The sequence below is a fragment of the Papaver somniferum genome, chromosome 9, assembly GCF_003573695.1.
Source record: "Papaver somniferum cultivar HN1 chromosome 9, ASM357369v1, whole genome shotgun sequence".
NCBI classification, from domain to species: Eukaryota; Viridiplantae; Streptophyta; class Magnoliopsida; order Ranunculales; family Papaveraceae; genus Papaver; species Papaver somniferum.
In genome coordinates, this window is record NC_039366.1 from 101,852,828 (window position 1) to 101,874,213 (window position 21,386).

The 21,386-nt window shown below is 37.0% G+C and overlaps 4 protein-coding genes across 6 annotated transcripts; all 4 read left to right on the forward strand.

Moving 5' to 3' along the window:
* The first annotated feature begins 709 nt into the window (after nucleotides 1–709).
* On the forward strand, nucleotides 710–4,556 carry LOC113313938. The gene is made up of 3 exons (XM_026562713.1): nucleotides 710–1,140; nucleotides 3,512–3,619; nucleotides 3,963–4,556. The coding sequence occupies exons 1-3, from the start codon at nucleotides 820–822 to the stop codon at nucleotides 4,272–4,274; spliced, it is 741 nt and encodes a 246-aa protein (XP_026418498.1). The 5' UTR covers nucleotides 710–819; the 3' UTR covers nucleotides 4,275–4,556.
* Nucleotides 4,557–5,295: 739 nt separating this feature from the next.
* LOC113314376 (nuclear transcription factor Y subunit A-10-like) lies at nucleotides 5,296–12,000 on the forward strand. 3 transcript variants are annotated; one of them, XM_026563172.1, is made up of 6 exons: nucleotides 5,296–5,511; nucleotides 6,674–6,929; nucleotides 8,771–8,877; nucleotides 8,997–9,065; nucleotides 10,567–10,707; nucleotides 11,144–12,000. In XM_026563172.1, the coding sequence occupies exons 2-6, from the start codon at nucleotides 6,686–6,688 to the stop codon at nucleotides 11,435–11,437; spliced, it is 855 nt and encodes a 284-aa protein (XP_026418957.1). In that variant the 5' UTR covers nucleotides 5,296–5,511; nucleotides 6,674–6,685; the 3' UTR covers nucleotides 11,438–12,000. The 3 variants fall into 3 exon arrangements, with proteins under 3 accessions (XP_026418957.1, XP_026418958.1, XP_026418956.1); XM_026563173.1 differs by lacking the exon at nucleotides 5,296–5,511 and adding an exon at nucleotides 5,562–6,159; XM_026563171.1 differs by lacking the exon at nucleotides 5,296–5,511 and having other exon boundaries at nucleotides 5,563–6,929.
* Nucleotides 12,001–12,364: 364 nt separating this feature from the next.
* On the forward strand, nucleotides 12,365–17,053 carry LOC113309781 (GTPase LSG1-2-like). The gene is made up of 7 exons (XM_026558290.1): nucleotides 12,365–12,712; nucleotides 12,815–12,922; nucleotides 13,025–13,111; nucleotides 13,441–13,534; nucleotides 14,154–14,210; nucleotides 15,523–15,602; nucleotides 15,683–17,053. Exons 1-7 carry the CDS (start codon nucleotides 12,489–12,491, stop codon nucleotides 16,782–16,784), a joined length of 1,752 nt encoding a protein of 583 aa, XP_026414075.1. The 5' UTR covers nucleotides 12,365–12,488; the 3' UTR covers nucleotides 16,785–17,053.
* Nucleotides 17,054–19,350: 2,297 nt separating this feature from the next.
* LOC113309968 (33 kDa ribonucleoprotein, chloroplastic-like) lies at nucleotides 19,351–21,305 on the forward strand. Its single transcript, XM_026558491.1, has 4 exons — nucleotides 19,351–19,858; nucleotides 19,958–20,059; nucleotides 20,457–20,765; nucleotides 20,957–21,305. Exons 1-4 carry the CDS (start codon nucleotides 19,445–19,447, stop codon nucleotides 21,095–21,097), a joined length of 966 nt encoding a protein of 321 aa, XP_026414276.1. The 5' UTR covers nucleotides 19,351–19,444; the 3' UTR covers nucleotides 21,098–21,305.
* The last annotated feature ends 81 nt before the right edge of the window (nucleotides 21,306–21,386 follow it).

Below are 21,386 nucleotides of genomic sequence, written 5' to 3' on the forward strand. Positions count from 1 at the left end.
CAAAATTCACCTACTCTTTACACATATCTTCTACCAACGGAATATCAGCCAGAAAAATAAAATCAACTATCTATTAGTTTCAATTTGCCAAAAAAGTATTAATCCGAACTTTAATACATTTTCACATTATGGTCATGACCAATATGGAGACAATAATATATGCTCAGTATGTAGCAATTTACTTGAACTTATAATATTTTTCTGATTCAGTGAATCAATCAGCTTTATTTAACTTATCTATTATTCTTGAAAGCGTAGTTAAACATATGATAGATGTTAATTTATACGCAGAAGGATGACAAAACTTAAAATAGACAAAAAATCCCTACTTTTGATCTGGTTCAGTCAGTAACACAAATATATAATCGTGTCCCACCTACAAGGACCAATACAATACGGGTAAATCATGAATCTGAAATCTGAAAACATAATTTTTTTTCCCGAATAAATCAGGATGGACTAAAGATTTGATCTCATGGAAATATAACAGATTTTTACGCCGGCTTGCCAAAGCCTCGACACAGCCCAAGTAGGTAGGATATACCGGTAAACCATGAATCCAAACCTCATGAAATTTGTTACCATCTCTTGCCGGCTAAAGCCCTCTAACCTATCAAGTCGGAGGTTAATCCACCGCAAGAAGCGTCTTAACTGTTTATTTGTTGGATTCTGTTCATTTATTGGGCTCCACACTTTAAAATTATTCTTTTCTTTCTCTACTTTGGTTAACCATTTCTGATCTGTCAGCTCTAAGAAAGAAGAAGAAACTTCTATATTCTGTGTTCTGAAGTCTAAACTCAATTACAGAGAATTATTCAAATGAAAATATCTACCACGAATCCAATCATGAAAGTCATCTTATTGATGATGATCATGGTTATTGCTGTTGTTGTTAATGCAGCAGATGATACAAATAGAGTTTATCAACCATGTACAGATACAAAAATTCAAAGATCTGATGGTTTTAGTTTTGGAATCGCATTTTCTCAAAGGGAATCATTTTTCTTGAACAAGAATAAATCAATTCAACTTTCTCCTTGTGATACTCGTTTGTCTCTATCCGGCTCTCGTCTTGCTATATTCAGACCTAAAGTTGATGAAATCTCTCTTCTTACCATCAATACCACTTCTTTCAATCCGGTATGTAAAATTTCTTCATAATACCTCTTAATCTATTATGTACTGAATTTTATTCATACCCTAGGGTTTAGAGCTGTTTAATTTGATTAGGTCTGGGAATCAGTAGAATGCTATCCATACAAATTTCACGAATTTAGATCTGTTTGTTTTTACTATTTATATGTATTCCCTTAGTTTGAGCATGATCTGCTTATTAGTGCTAGGGTTTATTAGATCCTTGTTGATACATTACCTGACATTAGTATCAAAATGAGGAAAATTAGGATTATTGATTATAAGTAGGAATGCATTTTTCCTGTTTATATTTTTCCTTGGGGAATAAGGTTTAGTTATTTTCGAGTTCTGGTATTGCATCGCTGATATTAAGAACTTACAGTTGTGTTTACAGATTTAGCTATAGTTGAAATTTATGGTTGATTTGCAAATTACCCTCATTAGGAAGATCTGGTGGAGGATTACATACATAGACTAAAAAGATTTTACTTGCTCATCTGCATTTGTAGAGTAGGTGAGGCAAAAATATATCAAGGAATTGAGTGACAGGAACAAAACATTGCATTCCTTCTAGAGTCTGTACCTTGTTAATGATACCTAGTTTGATCTTTTTGAGAGCTTATTGGGAGGAGCCCATTCCCTTAGTTGTGTGGAATTGTTTTCACTTTACCATATCACTCGATTTGGCAATCAACTCAGATAATCAGGTTATGTGGGTCTTTTAGTAGCATGAATTGGGACGAGTCTTTAGAAATTTAATAATTTATATGTTTTCGATGGCGGTGTTTATGATTCTAGTGATTAAAGCTCGCCTGAGAATTTTTCCTGGTGTGATTATACTTATTTATGAATATGGGGAAAGTTTCTTCGTTGAGAACTAAACATAGTCGTGTTCAGCTCAGTGTCTTTTACTTTCGAGAAACGCTTTTGAAGTCCTAACTTTTAAAGTTGAAAAGGATAAGAGCAAATGTGATTCATGAGTGCATTTCCTTCAGTGGGTTTGTCACTTGTTTGGTGGATTAACTTTCTTGATTCTGGTCCTCCTCCCATATTTTAATTCGGTTCTATTATAACATGCAGATATTTTTGACGGGGTATATTGACCTAGAAGTGTAGAACACCTTTTAGATTTCAAGTTTTTATTTTTATTTAAACGGAATGTGTCAAAGGTTTCTGGTTTGAGGATTGAGTTATTCATGTTTAAGCAAATTTGGAATTACAAATGTAATATCTTTCTGGTGGTCAGGTAGCCTGAGAAGGTTTGTTTCTTCATTAATTCCAATTTTCATCCCACATTCTTCTTATAAATTAGTAGTCAAGCACAACAGAAATGGTTTGTGCTAATATGTTTGAGGAAGGGATATTGATGAATGGGATAAACTATCAAAAGATGGTGTTACTGGCAAGTGAGGAATAAACTAGAAGTTGCCATATCATGAAAGATAGTGAAATGATCAAAGGGAAAGTTGTTCATTCATGAGTCTAGATATAAAAGCTCGATCTGGGACCCAATGACTACACTGTTGTCTTGAAGTATATCACTCTTTCGTTGGACAAAGTATTGAAGCATAATTGTCCATGGTTGTTGGGGTATCAGTATAGCACCCGGGATGCTTTAGATTTGCTTTAAGTGGATTCTTGACCAGGGAGTGAATGTGGTCTTCTTTTGATGTGGATTACCTGGTCTTAAAAAGATTATAGAGCTTTGTTTTGATGTGGATTACCTGGTCTTAAAAAGATTATAGAGCTTTGTAGAAAAACTTCAGCTGCTTAATTTTTTTTTTTCTTTTGGGAATCAATTTTAACATTCTAGCAACTGGACTTCAAAGGTGAAAAAGTAGGAAACAAATGGGAGTCTAAGCATGGCTTCTGGGACCATGTAGCTCACCCGAGTATACACCATAGTAGTTCACGCACTAACCCGACCCCTACGCCCACTACTAGAAAGCGAGCGATCCACCGGGAGAAGAGTAGAGAAAAAAAGTTTCTTTTTGTTGTTGTTGAAGCAACATACAGAACTTTACGTTTGAACTAGTTACTGCCTGTGTATATGTTGTCTGAGTTTGAGCATCATCTATGACCCGGGACTATCTTTTTCATTTGCTTCTTCCCTTTGATCTGAGGATCTTCCTTATAGAAAGGTTTGTGGTATCTGAAACAATTTAGAGTTGGGAGTTGGTTGATTTTCACCATGGTCAGTGGTTTCGTTCTTTTGAAAACTGGAAGACTAAGTTTGAAGAATTATTTCCTGTTGTTTGATTTTGTATGTTTTCTGTTGAATTAAAGCAATTGCTCATTACAATTTTCTGTTGTTTGATTCTTGTGGTAAGAGGACACACTCTTCAACTCTAATGGTGTAGTTTTATGAACTTTACAGAACTCTTTTGGTGGTCACATGGTAGCATTTGCTGGCCGGAAATATGCAGCAAGATCACCCCCTGTTTTTGTTGCAGATAATGACCACATTGTAACCAGCTTTACTCTGGTACGAGCCTTTCTAGTAAACTCATTCAGTAGATACGAAAACATATTCTCCTCTAGTAAATCTGTTTTTAATGTTGGTATCTTATGAATCTGCTGTGAACTTCATAAATGTGTATGGATATCTGACATCATTATACTCGAATTACCATTATTTTTTTAACTTTCTGAATCTCACAATGATACATCTTATTCCTTCAATTAAGTTTTGTTCACCCAAAAAATTAAACTCCAAATGGGATAACCAGTATGGAGATAACATTAAATCAAGGTTACGTATGTTGTACTACTTTCCATCTCTTCAACTCATAACCCAATCCAATGATTTAAAACCTGTACAACTGCAGGTACTTGAGTTTCAGAAGGGAACACTGCAGAACTTGTTTTGGAAGAATGATAAATGTGACTCATGCAAAGGCAAGACAAACTTTGTCTGCGTCAACAACCAATATTGTGCGATCAAAACAACTAGTTGTAAACTCAATGGGGGTAAAGTAGACTGCAGCCTCGGCATTCAGCTAGCATTCTCAGGCACTGATAAACACCTTTCAGCTCTAAATTCATGGTATGAAGTAGAAAAACTCAGGCAGTACTCCCTCTACAAATTGTATTCAAATCTCAGGGGTTCTCTCACTGATCAGTTCAACAAAATCTTCTGAATTGCTGGGTAAGGTAGCTCATTGATTATACTCACTTGTATGCTGCCGTAATTACTTCTATATTCTCGGCTGCACATCGTTCATTTTTTCATTTTCTTTGTAATATGCTGATGTGTTGTTTTCTTCTACTTCATATCTTTCAGTTCTACATTTTTCGGTTTGTGAAATTCTGTAAATTCACTTCAGGTTTGTTGTGTGATAGTTGTAGCTGATACTCATCATTGTATTGTATTTGCTGGAAAACTTTAATGAACATTTGAATCTCTATCTTTGTTCTTTGGCTGAAAATATTGGGACTGTTTCGGGCTTTGGTTATTTTAGACCCTGTGTTTTACCCAAGGGACTCAAGAATGAGCCAGCCAAAGGAGGTTTACGCTGGGCATATTAAGGTGGGCGCTAAGTGCCAATTCTTTTGAGTTGCCTCCTCTTTAGTTCGATTGAGACAGATGCTTTACAGTTGGATGGATGGATGAATCTCTTTTCAAATGGTAATGAGTACCTGAGGAATTGGCAACCTTACATTTCCTTTTCTCCCTGATGTGCTGGACAATTGGTGGACAAGGCGCCTGAGTTTTGGGTCCTAGCTTCTTTTTCTTGTTGAAATGTTCCTCTGCTTAATGTATTGTTCCGGAAATTTTAGTGTTGCACCATCTACTGTGAGTGTGGCACAAACCTAGATAAACAGCAACATCTTTTTCTTACAATCAACACTTCAGGATGCTGTAAAGAAAATCCAAACTTACACATGCTGCCCGTGATATTGCTCACTATATTGAGTTATGAAGTTTTAACTGAAGTATTATGAGATTTGGATATATATTAAGAAAGAAATGGTCCCAACTTGGTATGGGAATTGGATGCAGGGATGCGTCATTCATTATTAGTAGTTTAATCAAATCCGAAGCATAACAATTAACAACCTCAGTTGAACATGTAAACAAACCCTTATGAAAAGGATAAGCAGATGATGTCTTTAAACAAATATTACAACTTTTTCTTGCAAATAATTACAAAACTTTGCATGAATCCTTTTAACCATTGGTCTCTCTTCCATGTTGCCACTAAAAAAACAACTATTTCCCCTTTCTCTCTCCTTTTCTCCATTTTCAGTTCTCTATTTCCGCCTGCACCTTCATATTTGCCGACAATTCTCAATAAGGACATACCGTATTACCAAGAGTGGCTCCTCAGTTCCTGAAGGGTTTCATATCCCAGTTGCTCCTCCTCGTCCTGAATTGTGAGCCCCCACTTCTCTCTCTGTATAAATACTTCACTCTTTTGAAAATTATTTTATTCAGTTCTTAATCTTTTCCCTTACATGCATAACTTTTTTTGTTGTTATGAGAATCTGGGTTTATTTCTTTGCTTTTAATTTACTTCATGATCCACTGAAATGAAGTTATAAATTGAGTTTGGGTCAGTGTTTTCTTAGTTGTGGGAACTCCTTAGTCCTTACTTTGTACTCTATTAAGGAAACTCGAAGTGGATTGTTTGTTTGGAAATGAAAAGTGATCTAGTTTTTACTATTATAGTGTTTCTTGTTCATGATTTGTGACCTCATGTTGTGAACAGCTAAGGGTTCCACCCAAATGAGTAGAATTCTTCATCTTCCACCTCATGGAGTACTTTAGGTATCGAGATAGTTTCAGTCTTCATCAGTATTTGTATAGAAAAGAAATCATGAAATTTTTACTAAAAAACATCCACTCTATCTTATTTTATTTTATAAATATGTTTTGGTTGTCTCCTTAAGTGGAATTATTGATCATCCAATTCAACAAGATTGTTTGCGTCAGTGCTGAGATCACCCCCACAATGTTTCTTCTTTCACTTATTTATCCAACTATGGATTAGTGAAGATTCCAATTGGAATTTTGATTTGTAGGTAACACAGTTGGACCCTCAAATCTTAATTTCTATTAGTAAGATTCTGGGTTCATGTTATTGGCTATTTGAGATGCACACTATCATTTGAGTTGCATCAATTGGTGCTCAAGTTCAAGAAGACGGTTAATTGCTGAAATCACCCCACTATGTATTCTTCTTTTACCTATAATTGGGTTAAAGATTCAACTTTATTTCAGTGAAAATCCCAATTGGAATTTTGATTTGTAGGCAACCTAGGTGTACCCTCAAATCTCATTGTCTATTTGATAAGATTCTAGGTTGATGTCATTGGCTGCTTAAGATGCACCCAGTTATTTGTGTTGCATCAATTGGTAATCAATTCAAGAAGATAGTATAAGTGTTGCCCCCACAATATTCTGTTCCTTCTCTTGCAATTGGGGTTCAAACCTACTTTTCTTCGGTGAAGTTCCAATTGAATATTTTTGATTACTGGCTAGGTTTATCCTTTAAAGAGAATCTTTCTATTAACCCGTATTCCGGATATTCTTCAGCGGATACTTAAAATGCACACTGTCTGCTTTAGAGAATCTGGAGAAATTGTTGCTAATGCTTCAGCACTTCCTCCTGTGCCTTGGTGGGGTGTGCCTGGACCTCAAGCGGTGGTGTATGGTGAGGCAGATGTTCAGGAGAAGTGCATATCTCTGGACAGGAACCAACTCTCAGTCACTCCTCACCAAGGACAGGGCGAGACAGACCACGGTCCAGAGAAATTGAACTATAATGCTTCTCAAGTCACTGTCTGTACTGGTAATATTCCGTTTTCATCTGACTTTTTGATGGTTTCTTAAACACATTAGAGATATTTTCCCCCATCTTCCTGTCTTTACGTTTGTCTTTAGTTTTCAAATGTTTACAGCCATGGTTTGGTTTGTTAAGTTTAATTATGAGTACAACCTAGAAATACTTGGATGTATTCTGGTTATTTTTCTGTACGACATATTTTCAAGAAAATTACGCTTCTTTTTAAAAAGTTCTGAAAGTTTTTACCCTGACAGAATTATAGTATGGAACTTCTGCTGAGTGTTATTCGTGATTTATTGCTTCTAAAGCCAAGTTATCCACCATGGATAAATGGCCAGGTGGCTCAGTCCCTTATTTTCTGAAGATAAGGTGCATGTCTATAGAGCTAGGGAGAGATAGGTAGATGGTGAACAATCTGTAGTTTGACATGATGGGGAGACAATAAGAGACTGCACATGGGAAAATAAGTTCCTCTGAGCTTGGTACGTTTACTTATTAGGTTGCTAAGAAGTTGATGACTCTGGGTGGACGAGCTATTACTGGACTCTTTGGTGTGTATAGATTAGGGTATCCTGTTTTATTGCCTATTCGCGCAAGCAACATATGACCTTTGACAGGAAACATTGATTCCAAACATGCATATGATACTGAAGCAAAATACCCCAGCAACCATAAGTAAGTGAAAGGGTTCCTCCATTCTAGTAAGGAGACTGTTTCTACTTTGGTTGGCCATATCGAACTATTTACTTAACGAATAATTGGATCAGACATTTAAAAGATATGCCCCCATTCCATTGTTAGATCTCAAATAAACTTCAATAAAGTTTATGAGTTTAATGGTTGCATGAATAATCACGAAGATAGTTACATGATTTTGATAATCCTTGCCGTATAAATTTTGTGATAACAGTGGATAAGTGAGCCACAGTGAGTGAAGTTATATCTTTATGCTCATGTGGGAGGAAGTTCAAGAGTTCCTCAACCTTGTGTGGATGTTCTATGTGCATTCCTTACCCAATGTTTTAAGTAGACTCTCGTATAACCCATATTATAACACCCTTGCATGTTCGTGTTCTCTGGTGGTTTCGAAATTCTGACATGATAGTTTGGTTGTCGCTGAAGTTATATCTTTATGCTCATATGGGAGGAGTTCAAGAGTTCCTCAACCTTATGTGGATGTTCTATGTGCATTCCTTACCCAATGTTTTAAGTAGACTCTCGTATAACCCATATTATAACATCCTTGCATGTTCGGGTTCTCTGGTGGTTTCGAAATTCTGACATGATAGTTTGGTTGTCGCTGAAGTTATATCTTTATGCTCATATGGGAGGAAGTTCAAGAGTTCCTCAACCTTGTGTGGATGTTCTATGTGTATTCCTTACCCAATGTTTTAAGTAGACTCTCGTATAACCCATATTATAACATCCTTGCATGTTCGTGTTCTCTGGTGGTTTCGAAATTCTGACATGATAGTTTGGTTGTCGCTGATTTTTGAGTTATCTAACCATTCAGGAGGATTTTTAGCTCGTCTTCAGTGCCTATTTTTCTTTCTGTTTCACTAGCCTAATAAAATCTATGAAGGATTGGCATTTCAGCTAGTGGTTTTATGCGTATGCGGCCAAAAACAAAATATTTTTTTTAAAGAATCAGTTCACTTGGACAATCGTAAATGCTCAGTTTCACTTTGTCGTTTCTTGATAGTTCCACATGTGGTCTCAAAAATTTTCTTTTAACAGTGTACAGAAGAATGATAGCACCGGTTTGACACAGGACTGTATTAATTAGTTCTTTACATGAAGCACTTCAGTTTCTCCATTGTTGACTAACTGAGGCATTCTTCGTTCAGGTAGTAGCAGGGATTCTGGGAAGCGGAGGGAAGTTTTACAAACAATCTCTCAGCAATTATCACCCAATGACCATTCTCATTTCGAACTAGGACTTGCTCAACCATTGGTTAGAATTTCCATTTGATTTATTTTTTGTCACTTCGACGACTATTGATTGTTTACACATAGGGTTGCAGATTGGTTATGTAGTGGCTTGCTTTCTGTTGCTGAAATGCTATTTGGCAGGTGTGTGCAAATTACCCTTACATGGATCAGCAGTATAGCGTGATTGCAACATATGGAGTTCCCACTACGGTTAGTTTTCTTATGATTGCTGAGAAAACAGGGAATTGGTTTCTTACTAATTTTTCTAACTTGTCATTCATTTTCCTGTTGCCTCTACTATGGAATGATACACGTTTCACTAAGTGTGCACATTGTAAGTTGTCGAAATGTGTGAATGTAAACATGGAGCACTAAGAACAACCCATGCAAGGGTTGTTATACACTCTGTAACCTAATCTAGTTGTAAAGTATTCTAGCCTTCGTAACATTGATGTCCAACCCATAACTAAACGATCTAATTGAACATTGGATCTACTACAAAGGCTTAAGTATAAACTGTTAGATATTCAGCTTTTTAATCATCTCTTAACATGATTATGCACACAACTTATTGTCAGTGAGCATGATAATTCCTATTCTTATGCTGAAAACATAATAAACCTAGTACCAACATGTTCTGCAGCTTTATATATCACTTTCATACTTACGGATTTGGCTAACCACAAGAATGAGTTAGTATAAACAGCTTGGATACTGGCAACAAATAATATTCTTGGACAATTTTGAATAGGCAGTATTGACATAGAACTAATATGGTAATTAAAATATTCATGGTGACACACTCTAGAGAATACCAGACAGCACGAATAGTAATAATAGTATAACATGTTCATACGGTAACTGAGATAAGCATCATCATAAACGGAATCACACATCATGAAAAGTAATGGGTTTAATGACTTGGACTTGTACTTCTATACCCTCATGCCTGAGATGTTGGAGAAAATCAGAAGAATTTTTTCTTTTTTATGCAAGTCAGCAAGAGCCTAGAAGAGAGTCCTAGTGATAGCCATGTGTCATTCAATCTTTCCATCATGAGTTGGGTGACACCTCACAACTTCAGCTGTTGGGCACACACACAATGTAACCTATATACCAGTTCACTTAATCTAGCATTAACCATAAATACATGCCTAAGAAACTTATTCATGCCTTAATCTGGATTACTACGAATTTAGTGTCAACCAATCTTGATGTGTTGCTAAACCATAAAAAAAGTGCAACGTAAACAACCCCACAAAAGCCAAACCCGATGATTTCTTCGGATGGAGATAGGTTCCAGATCTATTAAGGATGCACTCTGAAGGATTTCTGATCTGAAAAAATACAGATCCACAACTAAATAAATGTTGCTGGGTTGGTACATGAATTTACTTTGGCTCCCGTACCCCTAGACTGGACAATGCTACTGTCAGCATGAGAGATTTGTTACACAGTGGAGTCTGGGCTTATTTTAATCTTGTTTTAAGGCTCTTAAAACAACACAACACAGTTTTCCACTTTTTATGTTCTGTTATTTCTTGTTTAATCTGTGTAACCTCAATGAAAATCTAAAATTAGTTACCTTTGCGATCATAAACCAGCTACTCTATTTTAGCTGGTCTTCATATTATCTTTTAAGTTTTTAACAGTGCAGCTGTAGTTAGTAGTACAATGATTTCTGATCCAGATCTATTTCATGATTGAACAGGGTCGCATGCCATTGCCGTTGAACGCCATGACAGAAAATGGACCTGTATTTGTAAATGCTAAGCAGTACCATGGAATCATGCGACGTCGACAATCCCGCGCAAAGGCGGAGCTCGAGCATAAAGCCATCACAGCTCGGAAGGTATGACAGATTGAAGTCTCTCATTCCATGAGAAAATACCCCTTTGTAAATACTAGCTTGTTTCATATCCTCGTATTTGTGGTTTACAACTCCATGGTTTACCTTAACTAAGGTTCCCACTTAGAAAAAGACCACGTTCACTGTTCTTTGTCTTATTATTATAGGCATTAGATTGATTTTAGGATCATTTCGTTGGACAAAGCTTTCACCTGAACTAAACATTTTTGGAGTGGTCCGAATGGAGTTTTTCGCCCACCTCTCTGCTTGCCATCTATACGGATCTGGAGGAGGGTCACCCATGTTAAGGGTGAAGTGTAGAGTTAAACTGAAAGATTTGATCTTCAGTACACTCCTCACAGCCTATCCAAAGAGTTGTTAAATTTTCTACTGAATATCCAAATTCTAGTTTTGAGCTGATACACGCTTGTTTGAACAGCCATATCTGCATGAATCACGCCATCTCCATGCAAAGCGTCGAGCAAGAGGAGGTGGAGGCCGCTTCCTGAAAAAGAATGACAGTAGCGGAAAGGATAGGAGTGACAAAGCTGAAGCACGAGGTGCAGGACTTTGTCATCCTGCTGGGTCTCCCAGTTCTGAAGTTTTACAATCCGAAAGTGCAAATTTGAACTCACCAGAGGTGACTAGCTTATATACCAGGGCGCATCTGGATCATTTTCAGATTGATCATTTCCGTTCAATCGGCTTTCCGCAGTCTCTCAAACATGACTGACAGTGGACCAAATGTTGGCATTCCAAACAACTGGGTTACAGCAGCTGATGGTTGCTGTAGCCTTCTGAAAGTCTGATTTTGCAAGGGTGCGTGGTTGTTTGAAGTGGTATCACTGGAGTACACATTTCCTGTTTTGATCTCTAATAGCAACCCCACCCTTGCTGCAACTGAATGGTTCCTCAGTCCTTTATTTGGTTGCAATCAGAAGGCAAATCATCCTTGGCTTATTCCCTTCAATGTTTCTAATAGCTGGAAAATCCTGAATATCTGAAGTTTCTTCGGACATTTGATGGCACGGCGAAATCTTTATTGTAGTGTAATATGTACACGTTTCTAGTTTGGTTGGGTATACGTATACGCGAATAAACCTTGAAAAAGTTTGGATTGGATTTGTTTGTGTACCTTAAAAAATGTTGCTGTGAGCAAACATCTCTTGATGCTGCTTGGTTTATCAAACTCTGTAATATCTCAATAAATGTATGGGACTAGACCAACCAGTTGTACTGTATTCTGCGAGCGAATTATAGCTCATATGCAAGATTGAATGATGTGTTTTGGAGTTACAATGATGGTTACAAAAACTAGCTAACAAGAATTTGTATCGTTCTTGGGTAGGATAACACACACAGGACCATGACAAGCATTTGTGCATGGATGGACTGTCTTAAATTTTCTAGATGGGGAAAGGCTGAGATTGAAATCTCTGGGTACAATTTTTTTTCCCCTGTATGGTGGCTGCGAATAACAAAAAGTGGATGTTGTCAACAACAACGTCAACGTGGTCGACAAAGTCAACATAAATTGGCTGCCGCGTAGCCAAGAATGGGATGTTATCAATAACATAGTCGGCAAAGAAAGAAGAAGAACAATCTAACTGTGCCGTGATAACGGCAACGTGTTATAAACCCTCCTCTCTTTATAGTTATACGCTACAACCTGAAACACCGCTACCAAAATAGAACCGAGAAAGGGTTCCTCTGGGATTACATTAGTTTCAATTTTCTAGGGTTTCATTCTGTTCATAGATTGTGTTTTTTCAACCAGTAAAAAAATGGGGAAGAATGAGAAAACGTCGTTAGGAAGAGCCCTAGTTAAACACCATAACCAAATGGTACAACAAATCAAGGAAAAAGGTAGATATTACAGGAAACAAGAGAATAAAGTTCTAGAATCTGTAACAGAAGTTACTGATATTGACGCCATCATTGAAAAAGCTGAGGAAGCTGAACGTCTCTATACTCATGATAATCCTACCCCTAAGTTCCTCATCAACCTGTATGTAATGTAACCCTAGCTTCTTAAATTATTATTTTTGGTTTAATTTATGTATCTTTTCTGATTTTAATTCTGGTTTTTAATTTATTTATTGCTGTTTAGGGATACAAATGCTAACGAGAATAATGAAATGATGACACCTGAGGAATTGAGAGAGCAACAGTTGAAAGAGGAAAAATTACATGCTGGTAGTCTTCAGGTTCCTCGCAGGTGATGATAGTTTTTCCTTTTTAGGTAATTATTAATTGATAAATAGTTCAAGTAGATTGATATTTTCATTTTGTTGACCACTTTTGGTGTTACTTTTTGTAGGCCGCCTTGGTATCCAGGGATGGAGGTGGATCAGCTTGATTTTAATGAGAAACAGGCTTTCTTAATCTGGCGTAGAAAACTTGCCAGGTTTGATTTTATCAACTTTGTTGAATATATGAGCTTGAATTCTTACAACTTTGTTTAGCGCAATACTGTAGAGTTGAGGAGGAGAAATCATCTAATATTATGAATCATTCTCATAGTTATCAATGTGACTATAGATAAGTGATGTTGATATATACAGACTGACAATAAGTCGAATTATGGTTGTTTACTATGCTCGATAAATGCTGGCTGTAATATGGTTAACGCCGTTTTGGATAAAGACCTTTTAGGCAATTTTACATTTATCATCACTGAAAAATTACCATAATGTTTGACTTGCTTTATGTTTCTGCCTATTTCCTATTTTTCAGTCTAGAGGAAAATGAAAAGCTTGTTCTTACTCCATTTGAGAAGAACTTGGATATCTGGCGGCAGCTGTGGCGAGTACTTGAAAGGAGCGATTTGGTAAGATTATGCATTTATTTTGTAATTTTCTATATCTAGGTAATACTTAAATGTCTTGCAGTTGAAGTTGAGTTGGTCTGGCATATACCAGAGTTTTATATTTATGTTGATTGACAGACTTGTCTACTTCCAGTGGATTGGATAGTTTTTAATGCATCATGTGTGATGTTTAAGACTCATGAAAGCAGCTCTGACCAGAGTATCTATGCCATATTTCCATATTGGATTCGTGTGTCGTCTGTTTAATGCAGCATTATGTTTTCCGTTTCTAAAAAGATCACCATCGACCCAATCTGCAAAACAGAAACTTACCCTGGGATTTCAGTTATTATACTTTTAATATTTAGGTTACTAGATGGGTGCCATCCAAAAAGAATATGTCTGCTCAGTTTTCTCATATGCTCAGCAGCAATGGTGCTATCAGCTTCGTGTCAAAAATAACATTTGCTTCATTTTCAAACTTGAGTACTAGGATGTTTACTTACTCAGGTTCTTAGTGATCTTTTCTTTATGCATCCATTTTAGCAGATTTGTGAACTTTATTCTTGTTAGGATGTTCTTGTGTTTACATTTTCTAACATCCTGCGATTATAATCCAACACATTTTTATTCTTCCCAGCTTGTAATGGTTGTTGATGCACGTGACCCTCTTTTCTATCGGTGCCCTGATCTTGAGGTATGTTATTCGTAGTTCTCAGTTTGATATCTTTACAGATGGTCAATCATATGCATTTGGTTTTCAATCCCACTTGGTACCGATCACTTCGCGATACTGCACATGCATCCCAGTGTTAGAAGATGAACTTAGGCCTCTTTTATCATTGATAAGATAGAAATAATTGGACAACAGTATAAATTTTGTCTGGAAGTATCTAAAAGCAGAGTTCAATTCTGGTTTATAAGTATGGTAAGATAGGAAATGGAAGTGTTACCTGTTAAAAGGAACTAATATTATAGTCCACTTTTTTGCTATTTGAGCTGAGCCGCTGTTGCTTGTCGTCTTTATACATCCAACCGCTCAGTTAGCAAATGGAAGTGTTACCTGTTAAAAGGAACTAATATTATAGTCCACTTTTTTGCTATTTGAGCTGAACCGCTGTTGCTTGTCGTCTTTATACATCCAACCGCTTAGTTAGCAAAAATGTTGAAATTCGTATTGTTTATTCCACAATGATGACTATAGTGAGGCTAAATTAGTAAGATAAAATTGGAACCTGGTAGCTGTTACTGTCCCTGGATCATATTTGAGTTACAAGCAGTTAACATATCCAAAAAAATAAACTGTGATCAATTCTTTTTGGTGAGGTGATTACATGTACATGTACATGTATAGTTGTAAAACTCCACGGAATTTTAAAATTACATGTTTCGCTCTCCCAATTATATACATACATTAGTAAATTGCTAAAGTAAAATGATGATGCGAAGAATCCTAGTTGGTTAGCTGCCATGTAAGTATAATCTTTTGAAAGATTTTCTTCTTTTGGAATACTGTTTTGAAACATAGTGGTAAAAAAAAAATTATATCGTAGATTCTTATATGCTACAAACTACAAAGATTAGTTTTTGCTCTCTTACCCTTCTTTACATGAAGCTGGAGTTGCTTCCAGTGAGGACCTTGAAACTTAACATAGTGGGGTTAGCACTAAGCATATTTGCTGTAGTGCGGGTCAAAAATAAAGAGAACGAAGAATTTCTGTGTAATATAATGATAGAATCGAGGCCTTGTATGAAAAATTAAAAAAGGACCAGTTTTCTTTGAGTGGGTTCAACTGATCCACCCACTTGCCTAGAGCTGGGTTCGTCTCTGGCTGCTTCAATGTCCATGACTCAGTGTCGAAGGCCTTAGGATTTTCCGAAAGCACCAAGCTATATGGTAGATGTGTCCTACTCCCACAAACTATTAATATGTTAGGAGTTGTTTACTGACTTGCAATATGATGTTTGTTCTCCGAGGATCATGACCAAACTATTTATCTACTGCTTAGGCATATGCACGTGAAATTGATGAGCACAAGGAAACAATGCTACTTGTTAACAAGGCAGACCTTTTACCACTTTCTGTCAGGTAATTTTGTTTCGAGCTAAACCACTGTGTATGTTCTTACTGCAATCTCTTTTGAACTATTCTAACCCTGGTTATTGTAGGGAAAAATGGGCTAAATACTTCCAAGATAATGGAATTTTGTATTTGTTTTGGTCGGCTAAAGCTGCCACTGCCGCTGTGGAAGGCAGACCATTGATAGGATTTGAGGAGCAGGAAAATACCTCGAACAGTGAGACAAAAATTTATGGCAGAGAAGAGCTTTTGGCACGGTTGCAAGCTGAAGCGGAGGCTATAGCTGCTACTAGGAAGAAGAGCACTATGAAGAAGAGCACTATTTCCAAGGGTGCTGACCAAGCAGCTAAACACGTAGTTGTAGGTTTTGTGGGTTACCCTAATGTTGGTAAGAGTTCAACGATTAATGCCTTGGTGGGTGAGAAGCGAACTGGTGTAACTTCAACTCCAGGAAAGACAAAACACTTCCAGACATTGATTATATCTGAAGAGCTGATGCTTTGCGATTGTCCTGGTTTAGTGTTTCCGTCATTTACCAGTTCTAGGTATGAGATGATTGCATCTGGGGTTCTCCCAATTGATCGGATGACTCAACATAGAGAAGCTATACAAGTTGTTGCAAATCGTGTTCCAAGGCATCTAATTGAGAAAGTCTACAATATTACCCTGCCAAAACCCAAAGTGTATGAACCACAAACTAGGCCTCCTCTTGCGTCAGAATTACTTAGGGCTTATTGTGCATCTCGTGGATATGTCGGTTCAAGTGGACTTCCAGATGAAACTAAGGCTTCACGTATTATTTTGAAAGACTACCTCGATGGGAAGCTGCCCCACTTTGAGTTGCCCCCTGGATTTGACGCTGAAGCTGATAAGGAGACTGATGTTGGTCCAAGTTCATCACTTACTGATGATGATTCAGACTTATCTGACGATGTAGATTCTCCAGCTGTAGAAGGCGATTTAGAGCATGCGCTGAAGGATCTCGATTCATACGAGAAAGAGAATGGCTTGGCTGCAAAAAAGGCTGGAAAGCAGGTCAGGAAGAAGACAGCAACAGCATCCTATAAACAGCATAGGAAACCAATGAGGAAAAAAGACCGATCATGGAGAGTTGGTAATGATGAAGGTGATGGTATGCCCGTTGTAAGAGTCATTCAGAAGCCGGCAAACTTGGGACCTATCAAGGCATAGGAACCAGTTTTTATGGCTATGCAGGTGACCTGAGGAACCGCACTTCCAACTTAATATTTTCTTACATGCGTTATTATAGAATCTCTAAATACTTAGAAAACTGTCAGTTGACTAATTAAGCTGTATTTGAAGACCTTTAGGCTTTATCATCATCATATATAAGCTGTATTTGAAAGAAATGTATTTACGTTTTTCCAGAGCATTTGGAGTTTGAATTGGTGTACTTTACATACATTTCAGGATCCAAGAATATTTTTTTTTGAACAGAACCCAAATTTATATTTCAAAGAAAGACAGGTTACATCATAGGCTAAGTGAGGAGTTAGCAACTCAGGTGGATGTATCCACCATTCCTCACAAAGTTGAAACCTGCGAACTGTTTTAGCTAGAGCATCGTCAGATTTATTTGCACTCTTATTTATATACACACAGGACCACCTAGACTTACATTGTTGATTAAACAAACTGGCACACCTATTTAACAGAGAACTAGATTACCAAGGAGGCAGAGGTAAACCAGCATTTACATACTGAACTAAATTTTAATAATCTTGTTCCTCTTCCTGCGATATAAGACCCTTCCTGCGATGTAAGACCCTGTAGAATTTCTCAGTATCATAGCAATTCCAGCTAAATGAAAACTTTTTCCAAATGAAGCATCAATATTCATCTTTAACATGTCTGGTGGTGGAGAGACCCAATGATGCATATGACCTACATGATGTCTAGACTGCCTAGTATGATGAGATGCTGAAACAGTAGTAGTAGTAGTAGTAGTAGTAATAATATCTGCTAAGTATTTGAACAGAGGATATAACACAGAATTCACATTTATTGCTGCTTGTTGAAAAATAATTTGGCATCTAAACTTCCATATGTTCCAAAGGATAGCTGTTATTCCATGAATAGAAGGAGCTTCAGAGGAAAAGTTAATTTCTGCATCAAGAGAGGTCCAAGAAGCAAACCAGTCATTCAGAGTTTGAAACTGATAAATATAATGACAATGCTGAGGTAGACAAATTCTCCATATAGCTTTTGCAAAATCACAGCCAAAGAACAAATGGTTGACATCTTCAATATGAGACGCGTTACAGAGAATGCAACTTCTTTCAACTATATCAGTATGATACAAATTAGCTCTAACAGGTAAAGCATTGTGAATGAGTTTCCATAGGAAAATCTGCCGTTTATATGGAATGTGTAATTTCCAGAACTTGAGCCAGAAATTGGTATTGAAAGAATAAGTTGAAGGTGTTGAATGAACATTACACAAATGGTTATAAGTAGATCTTATTGTAAATTTACCAGTTGATGTGAGTGGCCATACTAAAGTATCTTCAAACTGCAGATCTATCGGAATGGTTAAAATAAAGTTTACATGAGTAGTTGGAAAGAGTTTATGCAAAAGAGGAATATCCCACTGAGAAGTACATGAAATCATTAATTGAGACACCCATTGAATATCATTAGTATTTAACTCATCCCAATTATATAAAGCCCCCGATTCACTTGGAATCCAGTTATGTTTCCAGATGTTAATGGTATCACCTCTACCAACCTGCCATTTACTTAATTGTTGAACAATTCGAAATCCATGAGCAATACTCTGCCATATCCAACTAGAGTTATTATGAAGCGGAGGAGGTTCATACTTCAGATCATGGTACGGGAAATATTTGGCTTTTAACAGTTGAGCATAAGGTTCTGTTGAGTTATGAATCACATTCCAGGCTACTTTCGCTAACATTGCAGAGTTATAATGAGCTAAATGTTTTAATCCTAGTCCTCCGAATCTTTTAGGCAGTTTCATGTTATTCTAGTTAATGAGATGTCTACTATTACGACCAGAAGAATTATTCCACCAATAGTTCCTTTGTATTCGATCCATTTCCTTAATGATTGAATCTGGAATTCTAAGAACTTGCATATGATAAGAACTCATGGTACTCAAAACAGAATTAAGTTGTGTAGTCTTACCAGCTTGATTTATGATCTTACTACTCCATCCTTGAAGTCTTGTATTCATGTGATCCACTATAAGTTTACAATTTTGGGTTCTTGAGAGATGCATCGGAAGTGGAATGCCCAAATATTTTTCACCAAGTCCCATTGTCTTCATCTGAAGAATGTTTGATAACTGACTTCTTTTAGCAAGAGAGACATTTTTACTGAAAAAAATTGTCGATTTCTGCAAATTGATAACCTAACCAGAAGCTGAGCTAAATTGATTAAGAACATCCTGAAAATGTCTAAACTGTGATGGAAAAGCTTTTAAGAAAAGTAAACAGTCATCGGCGAAAAAGGATCCAAGAATTGCTCTGAAGACTCCCTGTACCTTTTTTCTTTTTACCCTTAAAATAGGAATCCTTAGATCGGCACTACAGGCTTGCAGGCCATCATCCAATTTGGATACAGGAAAATAATTTGAATCCGGGCCGGAGTCGGCATATGTTGACAAGCCAACTCATCGGTTCATAGTTGACTTGAATCGGCCATTATCACCGAGTCTTTGTGTTTTGAATTTCAACGACAATAATGGACTTATCCACTTTGATCTCCCACAATATCTTCTTTCTATAGTTCATAACAGTCTCACTCTCTTCCAAATATGATAATTATTTGATCAAAATCAAAACCCTAATCTTCTTCCATTAAAATCAATGGCAGCGCCATTCATCTCCATGGCTGCTGCTACTACTTCTATTTCTTCAGTTCGTCTTATCCATCGAATTGTGAATATTACTCTCGATTTCTCACCCATAACCTTAAAATCCAAATTTACAGAAATAAATCCCACATTTCTAAAATTCCAAACCCCAAATACCCGTTTGTCTACTCTCTCAAATTCTATCCATTGCCATGATTCTACCTCTGTTATCGACAGAAAACATTACGAAAATGAAGAAGAAGATGAAGATTATGAAGATGAATTTTCATATGATGATGAAGACGACGACGAAGACCTGCCAATACAAGAAAGCAGTAGATTGTATGTTGGAAATTTGCCATACTCAGTGACTTCTGCCCAATTAACTGATATCTTCAATCAGGCTGGCCAAGTTTCTGCTGTAGAGGTGTTTATTTTTCCTGGAAACTTTAAACCTTAATGAATTTTATTTGCTCATTTATCATTTGTTTGATTATGAACAGCTTATATTTTCTTGAATTGTTAGATAGTTTATGATAGAGTAACAGACAGAAGTAGAGGATTTGCTTTCGTGACAATGGGGACTGCTGAACAGGCCAAAGAAGCTATTAGGATGTTTGCTGGATCTGTGAGTATTCCACTCTGGAAATTTTCAAGTTTTAAAGTTTGGATGATATTTGGTTCCACTACATTAAACAAACATGAAGATGATAGGAGTTTTATTGTCTTTGAAATCCCTTACAGTTAAAACCTGATTTCAGAACACAAAATTTTACCAGGACTGTTACCTGACCACATTGAAGTGTTCATGCCACTCTATCTAGCATGCCATGCAAGTCAGAACTAGCCCTTTAGCTAAAATGGCATAAATCCTTTGCCTATATTATGTGGTCGGGTAACACGAATTACTCCCAAAAACAAAGATCAGTTTAGAGAATGCACTGATTAGGTTTGTCAATGTTTTCCTTGCAATTGGAGAAGTTAATATTTAGGGCGGTAGTGTTGTTCATGTTTAACTTTTGCAGCAAATTGGAGGACGTACTGTGAAGGTTAACTTTCCGGAAGTTCCACGAGGAGGAGAGATGGAGATTATGGGGCCAAAGATTCATAGAAGCAACAGAGGTTTTGTTGAAAGCCCTTACAAGATCTATGCTGGCAACCTTGCATGGACCGTCAGTTCTGAAGGCTTGAAAGATGCCTTTGCTAATCAGCCTGGGCTATTGTCTGCCAAGGTCATTTATGATAGAGATTCTGGCAAGGCAAGGGGATTTGGGTTTGTCACATTTTCTTCTGCACAAGATGCACAATCTGCAATTGATGCCTTGAACGGAGTGGTGAGATTCATTTTATAGTCAACCATCTGGTATTTAAATCCTTTCTAATGTGATGCCCACCTAAGCCTGACTTGCATAACAGGAAGTTAAACAATGCCATACATGTGGCATTACTCTTATATCCTTTCCGGTTCTAATCTCTCTTCGGTTTGTTGTTTCATGTTCCTGCTTCTGAATATGCATCTAATTAGGAGGTTCAAGGGCGGCCATTAAGATTAAATCTGGCTGCAGAAAGGGCTAAAACTTTGGCTTCTCAAGTTGAAGAAACAAAATCAGAAAGTGATGCAGAGATCCCTGAAAATGCTATGCAACCTACCATCAGCATTAATTGACTGATAAACGTGAATGAGTGGGATAACATGGAGAACTGTCATGGAGATGCTTATATGTGTGCTGAAGTCATAATTTCAGATGGCAATTCAAACAAAGGATGGTGATTAGAATAGGGGGGGGGGGATTCTTCGGCATCCTACTTGGAAGTGCTCGGGAGTAGTCTTGAGTTTTATGAGATGCATCATCTGTGTAATATTCTTGATTGCGAAAAAAAAAAGCCCCCTCCTCTTCGTTACTCAACTACTTTCAGTATTAGTATATTGCATATCCAGACAGAGGCCCTTGTAA

Bases quoted from the DNA above. Each gene is read 5' to 3' on its own strand.
- LOC113313938 (XM_026562713.1), top strand. From the start codon at position 820: ATGAAAATATCTACCACGAATCCAATCATGAAAGTCATCTTATTGATG. The intron at 1,141-3,511 runs GTATGTAAAATT...TGAACTTTACAG, and splicing joins ATACCACTTCTTTCAATCCG to AACTCTTTTGGTGGTCACAT. The intron at 3,620-3,962 runs GTACGAGCCTTT...GTACAACTGCAG, and splicing joins TTGTAACCAGCTTTACTCTG to GTACTTGAGTTTCAGAAGGG.
- LOC113314376 (XM_026563172.1), top strand. From the start codon at position 6,686: ATGCACACTGTCTGCTTTAGAGAATCTGGAGAAATTGTTGCTAATGCT. The intron at 8,878-8,996 runs GTTAGAATTTCC...GCTATTTGGCAG, and splicing joins TAGGACTTGCTCAACCATTG to GTGTGTGCAAATTACCCTTA. The intron at 9,066-10,566 runs GTTAGTTTTCTT...ATGATTGAACAG, and splicing joins CATATGGAGTTCCCACTACG to GGTCGCATGCCATTGCCGTT.
- LOC113309781 (XM_026558290.1), top strand. From the start codon at position 12,489: ATGGGGAAGAATGAGAAAACGTCGTTAGGAAGAGCCCTAGTTAAACAC. The intron at 12,713-12,814 runs GTATGTAATGTA...ATTGCTGTTTAG, and splicing joins CCTAAGTTCCTCATCAACCT to GGATACAAATGCTAACGAGA. The intron at 13,535-14,153 runs GTAAGATTATGC...TATTCTTCCCAG, and splicing joins TACTTGAAAGGAGCGATTTG to CTTGTAATGGTTGTTGATGC.
- LOC113309968 (XM_026558491.1), top strand. From the start codon at position 19,445: ATGGCAGCGCCATTCATCTCCATGGCTGCTGCTACTACTTCTATTTCT. The intron at 19,859-19,957 runs GTGTTTATTTTT...TTGAATTGTTAG, and splicing joins GCCAAGTTTCTGCTGTAGAG to ATAGTTTATGATAGAGTAAC. The intron at 20,060-20,456 runs GTGAGTATTCCA...TAACTTTTGCAG, and splicing joins TTAGGATGTTTGCTGGATCT to CAAATTGGAGGACGTACTGT.